This window comes from Octopus sinensis, linkage group LG4 (assembly GCF_006345805.1).
Source record: "Octopus sinensis linkage group LG4, ASM634580v1, whole genome shotgun sequence".
Lineage (NCBI taxonomy): Eukaryota > Metazoa > Mollusca > Cephalopoda > Octopoda > Octopodidae > Octopus > Octopus sinensis.
The window spans coordinates 119,348,428-119,368,324 of record NC_043000.1 but is presented as its reverse complement, the minus strand read 5'-3'; the positions used below and the strand labels follow the sequence as shown (position 1 = coordinate 119,368,324).

Below are 19,897 nucleotides of genomic sequence, written 5' to 3'. Positions count from 1 at the left end.
TCGTCCAACCCATGCTAGCATGGAAAGCGGACGTTAAACGATGATGATGATGATTGATACCTTTCCCCAGATAAAACAATGAAATTTATTGTATACAGTGCTCAGGTGCACTACAGCTTATCAGAAAAGGTAACCAAAAGTGCATATACAGTACATAGAATAATACACAGAAGAAAATGAACAGTGAATGAGTCGTTAATAAAGGTGAGAGGTGAGCATCAGGTGCAGTGTAGGTAAATTTCCTGAAGCATGGTAGTTTTGAAGAACATAGTGCCCCAACTGCTAACAACTAATGTTGGTAGTTTATTCCATGTTTCAGCAATTCTAAACATGGAAATATGTTTCTGAAAGTCATGGATGCTGTGTTTGTGCATCATCATCATCATCATCATTTAACATCCGCTTTCCATGCTAGCATGCGTTGGACGATTTGACTGAGGACTGGTGAACCAGATGGCTGTGCCAGGCTCCAATCTGATCTGGCAGAGTTTCTACAGCTGGATGCCTTTCCTAACGCCAACCACTCCGAGAGTGTAGTGGGTGCTTTTACGTGCGACCGGCACAAGGGCCAGTCTGGTGGTACTGGCAACGGTCATGCTCGAAATGGTGTTTTTTACATGCCACCTGCACAGGAGTCAGTCCAGCGGCACTAGCAACGACCTCGTTTGAATGTTTTGTTCACGTGTCACTGGCACAAGTGCCAGTAAGGCAATGCTGGTATGATCACGCTCAAATGGTGCTTTTTACGTGCCACCAGCATATGTGTGTATATATTGTCTTTTACTCTTTTATTTGTTTCAGTCATTTGACTGTGGCCATGCTGGAGCACCGCCTTTAGTCGAGCAAATCGACTCTGGGACTTATTCTTTGTAAGCCTAGTACTTATGCTGTTGGTCTCTTTGGCCAAACTAAGTAACAGGGACATAAACACACCAGCTTCGATTGTCAAGCAATGCTAGGGGGACAAACACAGACAGACAAACATATACACACACACACACACACATATACGACGGGCTTCTTTCAGTTTCCGTCTACCAAATCCACTCACAAGGCTTTGGTTGGCCCGAGGCTATAGTAGAAGACACTTACCCAAGATGTTACGCAGTAGGACTGAACCAGGAACCATGTGGTTGGTAAACAAGCTACTTACCACACAGCCACTCCTGCACATATTATATATTTTAAAAATATAAAACAAAATATAAAAATGAAATTATAATAGTTTTTAATTAAGATGCAAAACAAGCAATTTCGAGAGAAAGGTGTTTATTGAATTGACCAGAGAGGATGCAGTTTTGTCCAAAGATGTAGATTCAGAAGAAAACAGTCTGAACTCTTAATCTATAAGGACGGATATAAATCTGTTTTAATTAGGGTAGCTCTCTGAAGTCAGTGAAGCTACTAAAAGGCAAAACAGAACATATCAATGAGCATTGCTGGAAATTTCTTTTTATGTTTGCTTTTGTGTGTGTGTGTGTGTGTATATAAAGTCAATATCCAGCAGGGGCAACAGAATGATTCAAGGGCCCTTTCATAAGTGCTAATGCACAAAACTCTTAAGCGTCATTCATTTGCTTTTACTAAATATTGATTCTCTCTTTCTCTCTCTCTCTCTTATATATATATATATATATATATAATAATAATATTAATTAAAGGTAATCGAGGTAGTCAGAATAAGTGACAGAGTAATTAAAATTAGATTAGTTCTTCACCATAGGACAGCTACCATCATCTCGGCATATGCCCCTCAACCAGGGCTACCGGAAGGACAAAAAGACCAATTCTATGACACCCTATTGCGGACTACCTCATTGACAAATGACAGTGACCTTCTCTTCGTGGCAGGTGATTTCAATGGACATGTTGGACGACATGTCAGGGGCTTCCATGGCATCCATGGAGGCCACGGTTTTGGCTCTCGAAATGAGGAGGGAACCAGGCTGCTGGAGTTCTGCGATGCAAATGACCTTATGGTCTGCAATACCCACTTCAGGAAACCCACCTCTCACCTAGTCACCTACCGTTCTGGCAGACACACCAGCCAGATTGACTACATCCTTGCCAGAAAAAGGGAAAGAGGGCTGATTATAAATGCCAAAACCTTCCCAGGCGAAGAATGTACTCCCCAACATAGATTAGTAGTTAGCGACTTCAGGATCAGAGCTAAATGGTCGCCCAGAAGAAGACCAGCTTGGAGGAGAAGGGTCTGGAAGCTTAAAGATCCTGCAAATGCACAGAGATTTAGAGACATACTACTCGAAGCCTCTGACGAAATAGAAGGGGATATAGCTTCACTTAATGTGGAAGACAACTGGAGATTCCTACGGGACAATCTGCTGACAGCCACTGACCAGATCTGTGGATGGAGCAAAGTACCATCTCGACCCAGAGTAACATGGTGGTGGAACACGGTGGTTGACGGGGCTATTAGACAAAAGAGACAGGCTTGGAAGGACTGGAAGAACGGTGGTAGCAGGGAATTGTATCAGACAGCCAAAAGGGAAGCTAGGAGACAGGTTTATATAGCCAGAGGGGAAGCGGATAAGAAAAAATTTGCCAATGTTCTGAGCCGTGAGGATGAAAGACTTGAGGTATTTCGTGTTGCAAGACAGTGTGTGAGAGAGAATCGTGATGTGGTAGGAGAGAAGTGTGTTCGCATGGATGATGGTTCACTTGCGCTAAATGAGGATGCAAAGAGAGAGGTTTGGAGATGCCACTATGAAAGTTTGCTGAATAAAGAAAATGAATGGGATAAAGAGAGTCTGCCAAATGTTGACCCAACAGAGGGACCAGCTATCCGAGTTGATAGTTCCGTAGTAGCTAAGGCAGTTAGGAGCATGAAGACAGGGAAAGCCCCAGGCCCATCAGGAATTACTGCAGAGATGCTCAAAATATCTGGCAGTGTCGGCTATAACCTAGTCACCCGTATAGTCAACCAGGTGATACACGAAGGAGTCATACCCAATGACTGGTGTAGCAGCATACTAGTCAACTGCTACAAAGGTAAAGGTGATGCCCTGGATACAAATAATTACAGAGGTATCAAGCTGTTGGATCAGGTAATGAAGGTTACGGAGAGGGTCTTAGCCCAACTAATTAGAGAGAGAGTTAGTTTAGATGAGATGCAGTTTGGGTTTGTCCCAGGGAAAAGCACCACTGATGCTATATTCCTGGTAAGGCAGCTGCAGGAGAAATACCTAGCCAAGGATAAGCCCCTGTACCTGGCTTTTGTTGACATGGAGAAAGCCTTTGATAGGGTCCCCCGATCCCTCATCTGGTGGTCAATGAGGAAACTAGGGATAGATGAATGGCTGGTGAGGGCTGTGCAAGCCATGTACAGAGATGCCGTAAGTAAGGTTAGAGTTGGCAACATGTACACAGAAGAATTCAAAGTAGAGGTTGGGGTCCACCAGGGTTCAGTACTCAGCCCCCTCCTATTTATCATAGTCCTCCAGGCAATAACGGAGGAATTCAAGACCGGTTGCCCCTGGGAGCTCCTCTATGCTGACGACCTCGCTCTAATCGCTGAGTCACTATCAGAACTGGAGGAGAAGTTCCAGGTGTGGAAGGAGGGTTTAGAATCGAGGGGCCTTAGAGTCAACCTAGCTAAAACCAAAGTACTAATAAGTAGAAAGGTAGAAAACCCACAAATATCATCAGGAAGATGGCCCTGTTCGATCTGTAGAAAAGGTGTAGGTAGAAACTCTATAAGATGTACCCAGTGTAAGCTATGGACACATAAGAGGTGCAGCAATGTCAAAGGTAGGCTAACTGGGAAGATAGTTTTTGTATGTGGCAGGTGCTCTGGAGCACTGACCTCCGAAAATCTGCAGAAAACAACTTCTGTCACTTTCGGGGGGAAAAACTAGAAGTAGTTGATAGTTTCCGCTATCTAGGTGACCAAGTCAGTAGTGGGGGTGGGTGCGCTGAAAGTGTAACTGCTAGAATAAGAATAGCCTGGGCAAAGTTTAGGGAGCTCTTACCTCTGCTGGTGACAAAAGGCCTCTCGCTCAGAGTAAAAGGCAGACTGTATGATGCATGTGTACGAACAGCTATGCTACATGGCAGTGAAACATGGGCCGTGACTGCTGAGGACATGCGTAAGCTCGTGAGGAACGATGCCAGTATGCTCCGATGGATGTGTAATGTCAGTGTACTTACTCGACAGAGCGTTAGTACCTTGAGAGAAATGTTGTACCTAAGAAGCATCAGTTGTTGTGTGCAAGAGAGACGATTGCGCTGGTATGGTCATGTGGCGAGAATGGATGAAGAGAGGTGTGTGAGAAAGTGCCAATCCCTAGCAGTTGAGGGAACCCGTGGAAGAGGTAGACCCAGGAAAACCTGGGACGAGGTGGTGAAGCACGACCTTCGGACGTTAGGTCTCACCATGGAAATGACTAGAGACCGAGACCTATGGAAGTATGCTGTGCGTGAGAAGACCCGGCAAGACTAGTGAAGCCATAATCCGTGGCCCCTACCTGGGACGTAGTCAGTCCACCTGTGCATACCTTCCTTCTTGTGACACTTGTGAAGACCTGTTGAGGCAAGTGAGAATCGAATCGAATCGTATCAAATCAAATCGAACCAAATCAAAATAGATGAACATCAATGGAATTTGTATCCTTGTGGTACCAGTGCCGGTGGCACATAAGAAAACCATCCGAACGTGACCGTAGCCAGTACCGCAATGACTGGCCTCCGTGCTGAGGGCACGTAACAAACACCATCCGAGCGTGGCCGTCCGCCAGCCTCGTCTAGCACCTGTGTCGGTGACACATAAGAAAACACCATCCGAGCGTGGCCGTCTGCCAGCCTCGTCTGGCACCTGTGTCGGTGGCACATAAAAAACACCATCCGAGCGTGGCCGTCTGCCAGCCTCGTCTGGCACCTGTGTCGGTGGCACATAAAAAAAAAACACCATCCGAGCGTGGCCGTCTGCCAGCCTCGTCTGGCACCTGTGTCGGTGGCACATAAAATCACCCACTACACTCTCGGAGTGGTTGGCGTTAGGAAGGGCATCCAGCTGTAGAAACACTGCCACATCTGACTGGCCTGGTGCAGCCTTCGGGCTTCCCAGACCCCAGTTGAACCGTCCAACCCATGCTAGCATGGAAAGCGGACGTTAAACGATGATGATGATGATGATGATGAAAGGGTAAAATTTATCAATTAAATTAATGAATTAATCAATCAATTAATAATTTCACCAAGTAGATCGGAACGTTAAAATAACCTTTATAGGTAAAATTATACAAATATTTAAAAATTACAAGCATAATTATAATTAGGGGTCAGCTAATTGCTTCACCACATACTTTGTAAAAAAGTATGTTTACTGTCATGGAGATTCTTATAGTAATAGAAAAGGAATTTTAACACCTGTTTGTAAATTCGGTATGTGGTGAAGCAATTAACTGAACCCTAATTATAATTATGTTTAAATATTTGTATATATGTATAACGTAAAAAAACACCACTTGAGCATGGCCATTGCCAGTACTGCCTGGCTGGCGCTTGTGCAGTGGCATGTAAAAGCACCCATTACACTCTCGGAGTGGTTGGCGTTAGGAAAGGCATCCAGCTGTAGAAACTCTGCCAGATCAGATTGGAGCCTGGTGCAGCCATCTGGTTCGCCAGTCCTCAGTCAAACCGTCCAACCCATGCTAGCATGGAAAGCAGACGTTAAATGGTGATTAATTATTTATATATATATATATATATATATAATATATATATATATATATACCACTAGCAGTATCGCCCGGCGTTGCTCAGGTTTGTAAGGGAAATAACTATAAAGCATTTTTAGAGAGTTATAGCCAAAAAATAGCAAAAAAATGGGAAAAAAATGATGGTAAATTTTTTTTGAGAGTTAAAAAATGTGGAGTTGCGTCCCCTAGACGGTCTGTGGTTTGGGTTTCTGATTCTCGACCCCATGTCGAATTTATCGATTTTTTTCAGAACTGGGGGAACTTTTCAAAATTTTCGCTGCGTTAGTTTTGAATTATGACATTGGGCTATGTGTGTGTCAAGTTTCATCAGAATCGGTTGAAAGCCGTGGTCAGAGTGAGGGTACGAGAAAACAGACACACAGAAAACGCACAGACAAACTGCCGTTTATATAGAAAGATATATATATATATATGTGTGTGTGTCTGTACTGTTCCGTGATAGAAAATTCAAAACGTACTCTATATGGTGAGAGATAAATATTATTTATTTAAAGGACTTGGCATCCTTAAAACGTTAAGCTTCATTGGGCAGCCCCTTCAGCTCACTGGTGGATGGCATTTATTCCCACTTCAAACTTGAGGAAGAAAACCGTTGCAATAAGTTAATTTGCAAATGCTAAAATACCGTTTGAGGCTTGACTGATTTATCTCCCTTAGACCAGTTCATTTGGCAAGAAGTGGCTAAAGGGGGTTGATGGTCACAAAAGTTTGGCAACCCTTGGTTTGACACTGATTCAGATTGACTAAGTTTGCTTGACAGGCTTTTGCCAGCTGTGACACTCCATATTATGGCTGCCACATTTAATTGATGGTGGCACATAAAAAGCACCATCCGTTCGTGGCCGTTGCCAGCCTTGCCTGGCCCCCGTGCCGGTGGCACGTAGCACCATCCGTTTGTGGCCGTTGCCAGCCTCACTTGGGCCCCTGTGCCGGTGGCACGTAAAAGCACCAACCGATCATGGCCGTTGCCCGCCTCGCCTGGCCCCCGTGCCGGTGGCACGTAAGAAGCACCATCCGTCCGTGGCCGTTTGCCAGCTCCGTCTGGCACCTGTGCGAGTGGCACGTATAAAGCACCCACTACACTCACGGAGTGGTTGGCGTTAGGAAGGGCATCCAGCCGTAGAAAAACACTGCCAGATCAGACTGGGCCTGATGCAGCCTTCTGGCTTCACAGACCCCAGTTGAACCGTCCAACCCATGCTAGCATGGAAAGCGGACGCTAAATGATGATGATGATGATGATGGTTGATATTGATATAGAGGCAAAAATATTACCTACTTATTTCATCATCATCATCTTCTTTGTTTAACATTTGCTTTCCATGCTGGCATGGGTTGGATGGCTGACAGGAGCTGGCAAGGCAGAAGACTGTATCATGCTTTGCTATCTGTTTTAGCATGGTTTTTATGGCTGGATGCCCTTCCTAACACCAACGACTCTGCAGAGTGGACTGGATGCTTTTTACATGGCACCAGCACAGGCGAGGTCTTTCTCTCTTTTACTTGTTTCAGTCATTTGACTGTGGCCATGCTGGAGCACCGCCTTTAGTCGAGCAAATCGACCCCGGGACTTATTCTTTGTAAGCCCAGTACTTGTTCTATCAGGCTCTTTTGCCGAACCGCTAAGTGACAGGGACGTAAACACACCAGCATCGGTTGTCAAACAATGCTAGGAGGACAAACACACACACACACACATATATATATATATACATATATACGACGGGCTTCTTTCAGTTTCCGTCTACCAAATCCACTCACAAGGCTTTGGTTGGCCCGAGGCTATAGTAGAAGACACTTGCCCAAGATGCCACGCAGTGGGACTGAACCCGGAACCATGTTGTTGGTAAGCAAGCTACTTACCACATAGCCACTCCTGGCCCTTCTTTTTTTTTTTTTTTTACAGCTGAATGCTCTTCCAAATGCCAACCACTTTTTACAGTGTGGACTGGATGATTTTTATGTGACACCATCACTGGCAGGGTCACCAAGTAACTTGCAAGACAAGGCTCTTTTGAGAGGAGTGGGGGCATTGGGGAGGTGATCTTGTATCAGAAGTGACTGCCAAATCCATTCACTAGGCTTTGGTTGGCCTGAGGCTATAATAGAAGGCATTTGCCCAAGGTGCCACATATTGGGACTGAACCCTTTACCATACAACCATGCCTATCGTTGTCCAGGAATCGAAACCACAACCTTGTGATCCTGAGGGCAACATCCTAGTCACTAGGCCACGTGACTTCAACTTATGAAGAAACCAATTATGTTTAAATGTATTCTGTTATATGTTTCAGCTCTAAGGCTGTTGCCATGCTGGGGCACATGCAGTTTGTTTAAAAATGTTTAATTTCTAATGATTGAAATTGTGTAATTTGAATAGAATTATTTAAATCATTTCAGATTGTTCGTCAAGCCTCAGGTGACAAAGTAACCGTTATTGGAGCATGTGTAACCCTGCTTGAAGCTGTCAGGGCGGCAGATCAACTGGCAACTGAAAACATTTCTATAACCATCATCGATCCATTCACTGTGAAACCTATTGATGGTAAAACCATTTATGAATGTGCCAAGAAGACAAATGGCAAGATTTTGACTGTGGAAGATCATTATGCCGAAGGTAAGTTTTCTTTTTTATTTGTTGGGTCTAGATTAAGGAAGAAGTTCCATTTGTTATGTCGTATAGGTTAGGGATATTAAATGCACTTACTAGTAACCTACTGGATTATTAATAATCTACGTGCCGGTGGCACGTAAAAAGCACCCACCCACTACACTCTCGGAGTGGTTGGCATTAGGAAGGGCATCCAGCTATAGAAACTCTGCCAAATCAAGATTGGAGCCTGGTGCAGCCATCTGGTTTGCCAGTCCTCAGTCAAAATCGTCCAACCCATGCTAGCATGGAAAGTGGACGTTAAACGATGATGATTCTACTTGTTACTAGTGACTACTCAGTGCTACATGTTTGTCACCACATGGTAGTATTACCATTTATTGATCATTTGCATGTGGATTTTATTGTAACCACTCTGTACTCTCAGTTTATATAGGACTCAGCTGAGTTTTATGGTGTATCGATAATTCTTGGAGGCTAAAGTATTTCCTGACTTTGAAGTGAAGAGTCAGTCATTGAAATGCAGTTCTAGCTATGTTAACCCTTTCGTTACCAACCTGGCTGAAACCTGTTCTGGCACTGTGTACAAATGTCCTATTTTCATAAGTTTTGAATTAAAATCTTCCACCAAACCTTAGTCACAATTTATTTTCCTAACACTAGTTGAATCCTAACTAAGTTATTTTATTATATTCTTTGTTATATTTAAAATTAATTGAAAGAAACACAGAGCATCTCAAAATAAATATGATAACAAAAGGGTTAAAATATATAATACAGAAACAATTCTTAACCCTTTCGATACCAACCTGGCTGAAACTGCCTCTGGCTCTGTAGTACAAATGTCTTGTTTTCAAAAGTTCTGAATTAAAATCTTCCATCAAACCTTAGTCACAATTTATGTTCCTAACACTAGCTTAACTAAGTTACTTTACTAAATTCTTTGTTATATTGAAAGTAATTGAAAGAGACACAGAGCCTCTCAAAATAAATACAGTAACTAAAGGGTTAAGATGGACTTTTGTCATGGTGAGGCCTATCATTTGGCATGTTCATGAGGGACTCTAGTTGCGGGCAGTTTTTGTTTAAGAGGGAAAAGCTGGATTCTAGATCTTACATTACTTGTAAAAGTTTCATAACTTTTTGATAACTGCCTGTGACTGTTTCTTCTATACCAGATTTCTCATTTTACCGTAAATCCTCGATTATAGTCCGCCCTTGAGTATAATACGCAGGGGATTTTTAGTGGGCTGTACATCTGAAAAACCTAAATCTTGTGTATAATACGCACCCCTTCTCTAACTTAAGTCAAGGTCATTTGTATAACGTCCCTGGTTTGTAAAACTGTATATAGTAACGTCCTTTATTATTATTGTATATATAATGCCGGTGGCACGTAAAAAGTACCCACTACACTCATGGAGTGGTTGGCGTTAGGAAGGGCATCCAGCCATAGAAACATTGCCAGATCAAACTGGGCCTGGTGCAGCCTTCTGGCTTCCCAGATCCCAGTTGAACCGTCCAACCCATGCCAGCATGGAAGGCGGATGCTAAACGATGATGATGATGAACATAATGCAAACGTGTAGCTTTTTTGTGCATTTTGTTTGCAGAAAATAAAGAAATAACAGTAATAACGTTTAATAAATGTTGCTTACTGCAAGTTATGGATGGTTCTTTTATGACTTCATTGCTTTCAGGCTTAGCTTAAGGTATTTTCGCGCCTGACATCACAAAATGCATCTGACAGTAAATAGAGACTCGGACATTGCTTAGAAAATAATTTTCATTTTTAACCTTGTATATAGTACGCACTAGGGATTTTGACCTTTAAATTTTGGGGAAAAAATGCGGATTATACTCGAGGATTTATGGTAAATTGTAAAACTACCATTGTAATTTATGTAGGAACCTTTTATGTTTTAAATCCACTCTTTATAATGAAAGGTATTCTTTTCATTCCCTGAATCCATCCAAATTCTTAAATATTTTCCAAGTTAATACAACCATGCTGGTACCTACTGATTTCTAAGTCTAAATCTATTTGTCTGTCTGTGATCGTATTCCAGTCTTCCTTTCTGCACATTCTTTTTATCAACCCTTCTATTTTCTCCTCTAGTTTACCTTGTATCTTAAAAACTCATTATTTGTCATCAGTAATTCTGAACTTCAAATTTTACTTCAGTTGTCTTGTTTTTGTAATTTTGTACATATTAAACTTTTATCATTTAAATCAATCAATTTTTGGCCCAAATATTATTAATTTACATTGAAACTAGCTGGATTCAGCTTTTCACATTCTATGATGTCATTCTAAAAACACAATCATTGAAATCTCGAAGCTACAAGATAAAAGCAAGATAAAAATCAAATGGAATTGTAGTTATGATACCTGTGCCGGTGGCACGTAAAAAGCACCGTCCAAATGTGGCAGATGCCAGCGCCGCCTGACTGGCGTCCATGTCAGTGGTACATAAAAGCACCAACCAATTGTGGCTGTTTACCAGCCTCCTCTGGCCTCTGTGCTGGTGGCATTTAAAAACACCCACTACACTCATGGAGTGGTTGGCGTTAGGAAGGGCATCCAGCTGTAGAAACACTGCCAGATCAGACTGGGCCTGGTGCAGCCTCCTGGCTTCCCAGACCCCGATCAAAACGTCCAACCCATGCTAGTAAGGAAAACGGACGTTAAACTATGATGATGATGAAATAAGCATTGCATTTGACAGTAATTTAAAAGCTAAATGGTTAAAAACTTTTGACCGTTTTATATAAATTTTGTGCATGGAAAATAAAATCCAAACTTTTTAGAGGAAGTGTAATTTTCTGCTCTGTAGGATGGGTCTTGTTGAGTACAGCAAGGTACCAGGTACCTCATCTGAAAGGTTCAGTGTCTTGAGGATGTCCTTCAGTACTTCATCCTGTGTCTTCCTGGGTTTCCTGCTTCATGTTTACCATCTACTTTGAAAGATTGGCACTTCTTTATGGAACTGTCAGCATCTGTCTGCACCACACGACCAAACCAGTGCAGTCTTCTCTATTGCACACTACATCTAATTCCTCTTGTGCCTAATTTCTCTCACAATACACAAACACTCCGTTGGCCATATACACTTATATTACTGTACCGGTGGCACGTAAAAAGCACCAACCGATCGTGGCCATTGCCAGTCTAGCCAGTGGTACGTAAAAAGCACCCACTACACTCACGGAGTGGTTGGCGTTAGGAAAGGCATCCAACTGTAGAAACACTGCCAGATCAGACTGGAGCCTGGTGCAGCCTCCTGGCTTCCCAGACCCCAGTCGCACCATCCAACCCATGCTAGCATGGAAAACCGACGTTAAACGATGATGATGATGATGATTACACATCCAGCAGAGCATACTAGCCTCATTCTCTAGCGTTCGCATGTCCCTTGCATCCAGGGCCCATGGCTCACTCCCATGAAGAATTGGTGTTTGTATATACACGTATCATACAATCTTTCTTTCACTCAGAAGAGTAACATTGATATTTGTAATAACCATATTGTAAATAGTGGTTAAGAGAGTGGGCTACTAACCTCAAGATACCAAGTTCAATTCCAGACAGTCCTAAATAATAATAATGGTAACATCGAAGAATACCTTAGGAATGAGAACCCAGATTCAAAATTTCCCCATGACACCTGATGAAGGATGGAGGGTATAGCAACCGAAATGTTGTGTTAACAACAAACAAAATGAGGACAAATATCCGTCAAATGTAAATATTGTAAATGTTCATTTTTGTTTTTCCTTTTTACTTCAGGTGGTCTTGGTGAAGCTGTTTGTAGTGCTATGTCTGGTTATCCAAATGTAATAGTGAAGAAACTAAGTGTTCTGGAAGTTCCACGAAGTGGAAAATCGGCTGAGTTAATGGAGAAATACGGAATAAGTGCCAATTGCATCGTGAAAGCTGTGCACCAAATGATGTCCATGTAGACAGTGCAATTGATAATCTAAGTGTGTGATATCTTTCTATCAATGATAGCATATTCACTCTTGTTTATAACTAATTGTATATGTTGATTTCTCTTGACATGTATGCTGATATCGACTTATTTTCATAAATAGAGAAATTGTACTATTTTCTTCGAACATACAAAAATAAATTTGATAGTTAACTGGTTTGTACTAAGGGTTCATGTTGAAAAAGCATGCCCTCCACTACTGACCAATGTCTTTTATGAAATAAAACATGAGAAAGGTAAACATTTTCTTTATTCCTTCAATTTATAGTTTGCTATTTTACTTGAAAATTTCTGGTTTCGTTAAAGCAGGTAAGGCCCTTCATCAGGGCCTGAAAACATTTCCAGGTAATTTTTAACAATGCAGGGGTGACTGTGTTGTAAGAAGCTTGCTTCCCAACTGCATGGTTCCAGGTTCAGTCCTACTGCATGGCGCCTTGAGCAAGTCTTCTACTATTGCCTCAGGCTGACCAAAGCCTTGTGAGGGGATTTGGTAGATGGAAACCGAATGAAGCCTGTCGTGAGTGTGTGTCTGTATGCATTTATCCTCCCATTACCGCTTGGCAGCCAGTGTTGGTGTTTTTACATTCCTGTAACTTAGCGGTTCAGCTAAAGATATTGAGAGAATAATAAATATTAGCTTAAAAAATCAGCCTTCATGTTCGTTTCCAGTTTTCCATGAAAAATGTCTTCATGGGAAATATTTTGCTTGGAAACTGGTGAGAGTTGGAGGCAGGAAAAATATCTGAGAATACAAAATCTGCTTCGATAAATTCCGTCTGATATATACCAGCATGGGAAAATGGACGTTAAATGATGAATATCTGAGTCCTGTAATTTTCTGAAAACACTGAATTATTTTATTAATGAGACTGGTACTTAATTTATCGACCCCAAAAGGATGAAAGGCAAAGTCGACTTGACTGAATTTGAACTTAGTACGTAGACAGACGAAATACTTATTTCTTTACTACCCACAAGGGACTAAGCACAGAGAGGACAAACAAGGACAGACAAACGGATTAAGTCGATTATAACGACCCCAGTGCGTAACTGGTACTTATTTAATCGACCCCGAAAGGATGGAAGACAAAGTCGACCTCGGCGGAATTTGAACTCAGAACGTAGCGGCAAACGAAATACCGCTAAGCATTTCGTCCGGCGTGCTTAACGTTTCTGCCAGCTCGCCGCTTTTGTAATTACACTCTTTTCTACTCTAGGCACAAGGCCCGAAATTTTTGGGGAGGGGGCCAGTCGATTAGATCGATTGCAGTACGTAACTGGTAATTAATTTATCGACTACGAAAGGATGAAAAGCAAAGTCGACCTCGGCAGTATTTGAACTCAGAGCATATAGACAGACGAAATAACGCTAAGCATTTCGCCCGCCGTGCTAACGTTTCTTATTTCTTAACCGCCCACAAGGGGCTAAACATAGAGGGGACAAACAAGGACAGACAAACGGATTAAGTCGATTACATCGATCCCAGTGCGTAACTGGTACTTAATTTATCGACCCCGAAACTATGAAAGGCAAAGTCGACCTCGGCGGGATTTGAACTCAGAACGTAACGGCAGACGAAATACGACTAAGCATTTCGCCCGGCGAGCTGGCAGAAACGTTAGCACGCCGGGCGAAGTGCTTAGCGGTATTTCGTCTGCCGCTACGTTCTGAGTTCAAATCCCGCCGAGGTCGACTTTGCCTTTCATCCTTTCGGGGGCGATTAAATAAGTACCAGTTACGCACTGGAGTCGATATAATCGACTTAATCCGCTTGTTTGTCCCCTCTGTGTTTACCCCCTTGTGGGTAGTAAAGAAATTGGTATTTCGTCTGCCGCTACGTTCTGAGTTCAAATTCCGCCGAGGTCGACTTTGCCTTTCTTTTGGGGGTCGATGAAATAAGTACTAGTTACGCACTGGGGTCGATCTAATCGACTAAGCCCTTCCCCGCCCCCGAGAACCTTGCTTAATTCTCAATAAAGAACAAAAAAAAAGTGAAAAATTAAACATGAAAAGTGGAAAAAATCAAACATCTTATTAAATCTGATGAAATTTTAATAACAAATCATACCATGGCTATTGAGGAGGCCTAACGTCATTTTTGGGAAGGGGGGCCAGCCGATTAGATCGACTCCAGTACACAACTGGTACTTAATTTTATCGACCTCGAAAGAATAAAAGACAAAGCCAACCTCGGCAGGATTTGATCTCAGAACGTAACGTCAGACGAAATACGGCTAAGCATTTGTGCTGAAGTATTGAATCAAAAGGATGTAACTGTTTTAATCCAATCCAATTTCGCCATATAAAATCAATTTTTTTTAGTACGGAGATAAACCAATTTTTTAATGGGGGTGGGGGTGAGAACCAAAAAAAGTTACCAAATAAAGTACCAGTCAAGTACTGGGGTTGATACAATTGACTAACCTCTCCTCCATTCAAAATTACTGGCCTTTCTTCCTGAATAAACAATTATTGCATCATATAAAAGTAGGGCGAATTATATATTTATTTCTTTATTGCCCACAGGGGACTAAACATAGAGGGGACAAACAAGGACAGACAAAGAGATTAAGTCTATTACATCGGCCTCAGTGCGTAACTGGTACTTATTTAATCGACCCCGAAAGGATGAAAGGCAAAGTCGACCTCGGCGGAATTTGAACTCTGAACGTAGCGGCAGACGAAATACGGCTACGCATTTCGCCCGGCGTGCTAACGATTCTGCTGGATTGCCGCCCTTTGCGCGAATTAGATAATATTTGACCTGTACAGATCTGTTGTCGATACAAAAGTTGCTCCCCTTGAGAAACTTCAAAGCGTGTTTTTAAACTAGAAAATATATTTGAAATGATGTTTACTTGCTAAGGTAGCCCAAGCGCATTTATTTTATTGCAGATGATTAAATTAAAGGTTCTTTTTATTGGGTATGATTAAATAAAATAAGCGGCGAGCTGGTGGAATCGTTAGTACATTGGGCAAAATATGCTGGGCGTATTTCTTCTGGCTCAAGGTTGGCGACTTAGCCTTTCATCTCTACCAGTCAGGTACTGAAGTCGATGTAATTGACTTGTCCTTTCTGCTCAAAATTGTAGAACTGGAATTCTGCAATAGACTGACGTCCTATTCAGTGGGGATGTCGTGGCATCGGTTACTAATACGTTATGGAAACTAGCTAGCCGGCCTTATGGGTCCTAGGAACCAAAACAAGAAAAAAAATAAAGAAAAATTGCAGTGGGATCGAACCCAAAACCACGTAGTGGGGAAACAAAATTCGCAACACAGTCATGCTTGCGCCTGTTTAGCTTTAATTAAATACAGAATGAAGACTTCATTATTGTGTGTGTGTGTGTGTATATATTTCGTTTTTGGATTTGGTTTGCAAGATTCTTTATATGAGTTCGTGAGTTGAAGCATATTCTGTTGTGTCTGGGGAGAGTCATTTTCTTTTTGTGCCTTATAATGTAACACACTCACCGGTAAAATTTCCACTTTTTGAAATTTTTATTTTCCTAAAATTTTCGATGCGTCTTGCAACCTTTTCAATGTGCGTGCGTGCGATTTTTTTTCTTTAAAATCATCTCCATCCTTAGAGAATCTGTGTGCGTGTTTGTCACCCAATCATGCGTGTATATACATACATCCAGAAGCGGAGATGATTTTAACTACAAATTTTAATAAATTCCTCATTCGTTGCCGGATACTTATAGACCTGTATTTATCTGTGCTGTTGGTATACACGCCACTGGCAACTAAGTTATTTCTGTTTCATTTTTGTTTAATTTATGCAAATGACCCAGGTCATAAATGTGGTTTTTTTTTGGGTTTTTTTTTAACTATGTCTAGTATTTTAGGCTCTGCAAATAAGGAAGAACAATTTTCGTTCGGATGACATCTATTGAGGCAGAAACATGTCCTCGACTGTTCTTGTATCTCTTCACAAGACTAAAATTTTTCTTAAGGTTAACTTTTGGAGAATTCTTCATATTTGAGATTCTTTTCCCTTCTCGTATGGCGATAATTTTCATTGTCTTAATTCCACTATAGGCTCAACTATGAGAACTAGATAATTAGCATATAAGACTACCCACGGACAGCCAGTCTTAAATAATTCTGTGGTCCGAATTGAACCCGCCATCCCACTCCATCCATAATGTCCTCCGCTCTGTCCTATTATTCGATTTATTTATATTTTTTGTGAATTTTTAATGTCATCTTTATGTTATATCCATCCGTCCATCTGACCCCAATCAGATTGTATTGTCCCTTATCTATGTTGTCCCCTTGTAGGAAAAAGGAGTAAGAATTAAATACTTCAGTGATGGCCTAATGGACATGATGAATAAGAGAGAGCTGAGGACTGAGCCTTGATGGACACCTATTTTCGTGCTAAATTTGTCCCTGTAGATTCCTTTGCTGCGTCTTCGTACATATCTTGTACAGACCTCGCAGATGATCCGCCAATGTCTAGTTTCCTTAGTGGCACCTTGTCAAAGGCATTCTCTAATTTAATGTGGAGGCGCGTGGCTTCGTGGTTAGGGTGTTAGCATCATGATCGTAAGATTGTGGTTTCGATTCCTGGACCGGGCGACGCCTTGTGCTCTTGAGCAAATCACTTCATTTCACGTTGCTCCAAAAAATAAAATAAAATAAAATAAAATAAAATAAAGGCGGCGAGCTGGCAGAAACGTTAGCACACCGGGCGAAATGCTTAGCAGTATTTCGTCTGCCGCTACGTTCTGAGTTTAAATTCCGCCGAAGTCGACTTGGCCTTTCATCCTTTCGGCTCGATTAAATAAGTACCATTTACACACTGGAGTCGATATAATCGACTTACTCCGTTTGTCTGTCCTTGTTTGTCCTCTCTGTGTTTAACCCCCTTGTGGGTAGTAAAGAAATAGGTATTTCGTCTGTCGTTATGTTCTGAGTTCAAATTCCGCCGAGGTCGACTTTGCCATTCGTCCTTTCGGAGTCGATAAATTAAGTACCAGTTACGCACTGGGGTCGATATAATCGACTCTGATATCCTGGGCAAGATAGGGGTTCCAGACAGTGATGCAAATTCCAGGTGAGGTCGTACCATAGCTATATATAGCCGCACTTAGGTTGAGAAGCAGTGTTTGAAGACAATCGTGACAAGCGTACTTATGCTATTTAAGATGTTGCAAATATCAAAAGCCAAAACAAATAAGACAAAACACGTAATATAGAATATTTCAAATGCCATTTAATGTTTAATTATGGTTTTCTGGTTTTATCTCGTGGACTCATAAGAGGATGAGAACTGACCTGCCTCAACCATTGAATCATTTCTGTAACAGCAATGGAAAAGAGAAGAATATATTAGAAATGAACCAAAAAGAATATTTAATCAATAAAAATTGGATCGAGCTAAAGAAAGCCATTAACATTAATAACAACTAGCACTATGACCGGGCAACGCCGGGTCATAGTGCTAGTGCATGCATACACTTGCGTCAGAAATTAATTAGCACTTCTCAAATTTCTACATTAAATAGGTTAAATCAATTAACCTATGAGCTGTTCAAAACGTCTTACGCGATGAGAAAACTTAGTATGGTGTGATTTCGGTCCTTGCGAGGCGCTACCTATATCTATTAAACAAAGGAAGATTTGTCTGCATCCGCACTCCAAGTTGTTGCACTGCTATGTCAACATCATAAGGCTGTAGACTCTCAAACTGCTCTGCAAACAAAGTTACGTCATCGTTCTGCGCAACAGTGAACTCGCAACAAAGCAATAGTTCGAGATATGGCCACTAGGTGACAGCACATACCTTGAGTGAAGAGCAAATCAAGGGTGCTAATTAATTTCTGACGGTAGTGTATACAGCTGCGTGTGTGCGCACATACACGCGTGTACTGTCCAAATCTCCGACCGATCACATACAGCTAGCTGGCATTCAATTGGCGTATCAAGTTTCGGGCATTTTGATTGGGTTTTGGATAGAAAATTCTCAAAAAAGTCACTTCTATTGATTTTTTTAATGGCTTTGCTGGGTGACTGGGGAAATGTAAAGATGTGCACGACCACCCTTGGACGGTTTTGAATGACCATAGAAAGTGCGAGCCCTCTAACTGAAAAATTGTGGGTTTGTATAAAGGATACGCACACATACACACAGACAGACATTTTGCCGTTTATATATATAGAGATTCTTAATTAAGGAAAACTAAAGAGGGCGCGTGGCCAAGTGTTACAATTACAAGATCGTGGTTCGATTCTCGGACCGGGCCGTACGTTGTGTTCTTGAGTAAAACAGCTCAAGTCCGCTCAGCTGTAAATGAGTCACCTAGCGACAGACTGCCACCCCGCCCCCACTGATTCAGCGGGGACTGTTGCGATCTCGATTACGCGTGGAAACCGGGTAATTGGCAAAAGAGTTGCAAGAATCGAGACAAAAATGTCCAGGGATTGTTGGTGATAAAAAAAAAAACAAAAACAACAAAAAACCAAATATGAAATCGCAAATGTCAGTTGATTAAAAATGAGGAATGTGATCTTTGGTGAGAACTGTGACAACTGGACATCGATTCCTGTTGGAAAGTAGAAATGTTTAATTGTTTAGAGCAGCACTTCTTAAAGTGAGCGGTACTGCTTCTTGGAGGGACGAGTGAAGACAAACAGACTGTAAGGGAGCGAGAGATGCATCTTCTAATTCCTTTAATTTTCAAAAGTATTTTCAATATTTATTCTGTATAGGGCGGCGAGTTGGCAAAATCATTAACACGCCGTACAAAATGCTGGATATCATCCTTTCGGGGTCGATAAATTAAGTACCAGTTGCGTACTGGGACCGATCTAATCGACTGCCCCCCCCCCACCAAATTCCGGGCCTTGTGCCCAGAGTAGAAAATATTTTAAGGCGGCGAGCTGGCTGAATCGTTAGCACGCCGGGCGAAATGCTTAGCAGTATTTCGTCTGCCGTTACGTTCTGAGTTCAAATTCCGTCGAGGTCGACTTTGCCTTTCATCGATTCGGGGTCGATAAATAAAGTACCAGTTACGCACTGGGATCGATATAATCGACTTACTCCGTTTGTCTGTCTTTGTTTGTCCTCTCTATGTTTAGCCCCTTGTGGGTAATAAAGAAATAAGAAACGTTAGCATGCCGGGCGAAATGCTTAGCGTTATTTCGTCTGCCGCTACGTTCTGAGTTCAAATTCCGCCGAGGTCGACTTTGCCTTTCATCCTTTCGGGGTCGATTAAATAAGTACCAGTTATGCACTGGGGTCGATATAATCGACTTAATCCGTTTGTCTGTCTTTGTTTGTCCCCTCTGTGTGTAGCCCCTTGTGGGTAGTAAAGAAATATGTATTTCGTCTGCTACTATGTTCTGAGTTCAAATTCCGCCGAGGTCGACTTTGCCTTTCATCCTTTCGGTGTCGATGAAATAAGTACCAGTTGAACACTGGCCTCGATGTAATAGACTTATCACCTTTCCTGAAATTGTTGGCCCTATGTCAAAGTAAAAGAATTTTTGTCTAAATGTTATATTGATATTCCATATATTAATGGCAATCAATGTGTCAATAGTA

The 19,897-nt window shown here is 41.9% G+C and overlaps 2 protein-coding genes across 2 annotated transcripts in view; one reads left to right on the top strand and one right to left on the bottom strand.

Moving 5' to 3' along the window:
* LOC115210747 (transketolase) overlaps positions 1–12,582 on the top strand; it is a 54,900-nt gene extending 42,318 nt beyond the window's left edge. The window contains exons 11-12 of the mRNA XM_029779460.2: positions 8,139–8,355; positions 12,140–12,582. Coding sequence (XP_029635320.1) covers positions 8,139–8,355; positions 12,140–12,312 — 390 coding nt within the window. The 3' untranslated portion in view covers positions 12,313–12,582. The remainder of the gene's footprint in view (positions 1–8,138; positions 8,356–12,139) is intronic.
* A 4,996-nt stretch (positions 12,583–17,578) lies between these two features.
* The window catches only part of LOC115210245, a 14,564-nt gene continuing 12,245 nt past the window's right edge, over positions 17,579–19,897 (bottom strand). Inside the window, exon 3 of the mRNA XM_029778721.2 lies at positions 17,579–17,651. Coding sequence (XP_029634581.2) covers positions 17,594–17,651 — 58 coding nt within the window. The 3' untranslated portion in view covers positions 17,579–17,593. The remainder of the gene's footprint in view (positions 17,652–19,897) is intronic.